The 631-nt window shown below is 61.5% G+C and overlaps 1 protein-coding gene across 1 annotated transcript in view; it reads right to left on the bottom strand.

The window, feature by feature from the left end:
• SDRG_09335 (hypothetical protein) overlaps nt 1-628 on the bottom strand; it is a 6280-nt gene extending 5652 nt beyond the window's left edge. The window contains exon 1 of the mRNA XM_008615260.1: nt 42-628. Coding sequence (XP_008613482.1) covers nt 42-443 — 402 coding nt within the window. The 5' untranslated portion in view covers nt 444-628. The remainder of the gene's footprint in view (nt 1-41) is intronic.
• Between the last annotated feature and the right edge of the window lie 3 nt (nt 629-631).

Genomic DNA, 631 nt, shown 5'->3' with positions numbered 1-631 from the left:
TCGTCGGGCGACAGACCAAACGCAGAGATCGCATTGCGCACCAACGGGTCGAGATTTGCCCACTGGTCCTGCGCCGCCCGGACAAAGAACCCCAGAGGCATCAACGACACATCCTGAGGCCACTTGGCGTCGCGCAGCGGGACGTGAAAGAGCAGTGGAATGAAAGCTTGGCCGTGCAGTGCTTGGTACACCTCTATGCACTGCAGCACGAGTTGCACCGGGTAGACTTTGTTGAAAGTCACTGCGGGCGGCTCGATCGACAGCACCTGGAGCAGTGCCAGCGACGCGCTATACTGGATCGCCATCTCTGCAAGCCACGCATCGCGCTTGGCGCTGAGCTGGAGCAAGTCGACGTCCCAGAGATCTTGCGGCCACGGCGGCTCCGCCGGCACATCAAACGACACCGACGAGTGCGCCGGAAGCTCGTCGGCGAGACGCTGCATGGCAAGTTGGGTAGGTCAGTGATGAAACCCGACTCGGGTCCGTGGACACCATCGGCGTAGTCCTCGGGAGGCTCGTAGACGTGCTTGCGCAGCACCGGAAGTACGCGTGTGGGCTGCACGTCGTGCATCGCACTCGGCCATTCGGCAGTTGATGGCACAAAAAAGCCGATGGGTATCTCGAGATTGCC

The sequence above is a fragment of the Saprolegnia diclina genome, assembly GCF_000281045.1.
Source record: "Saprolegnia diclina VS20 unplaced genomic scaffold supercont1.30, whole genome shotgun sequence".
In the NCBI taxonomy this organism is placed as follows: Eukaryota; Oomycota; class Saprolegniomycetes; order Saprolegniales; family Saprolegniaceae; genus Saprolegnia; species Saprolegnia diclina.
The sequence above is the reverse complement of the archived record's forward strand: the minus strand, read 5'-3'. Positions and strand labels throughout refer to the sequence as shown.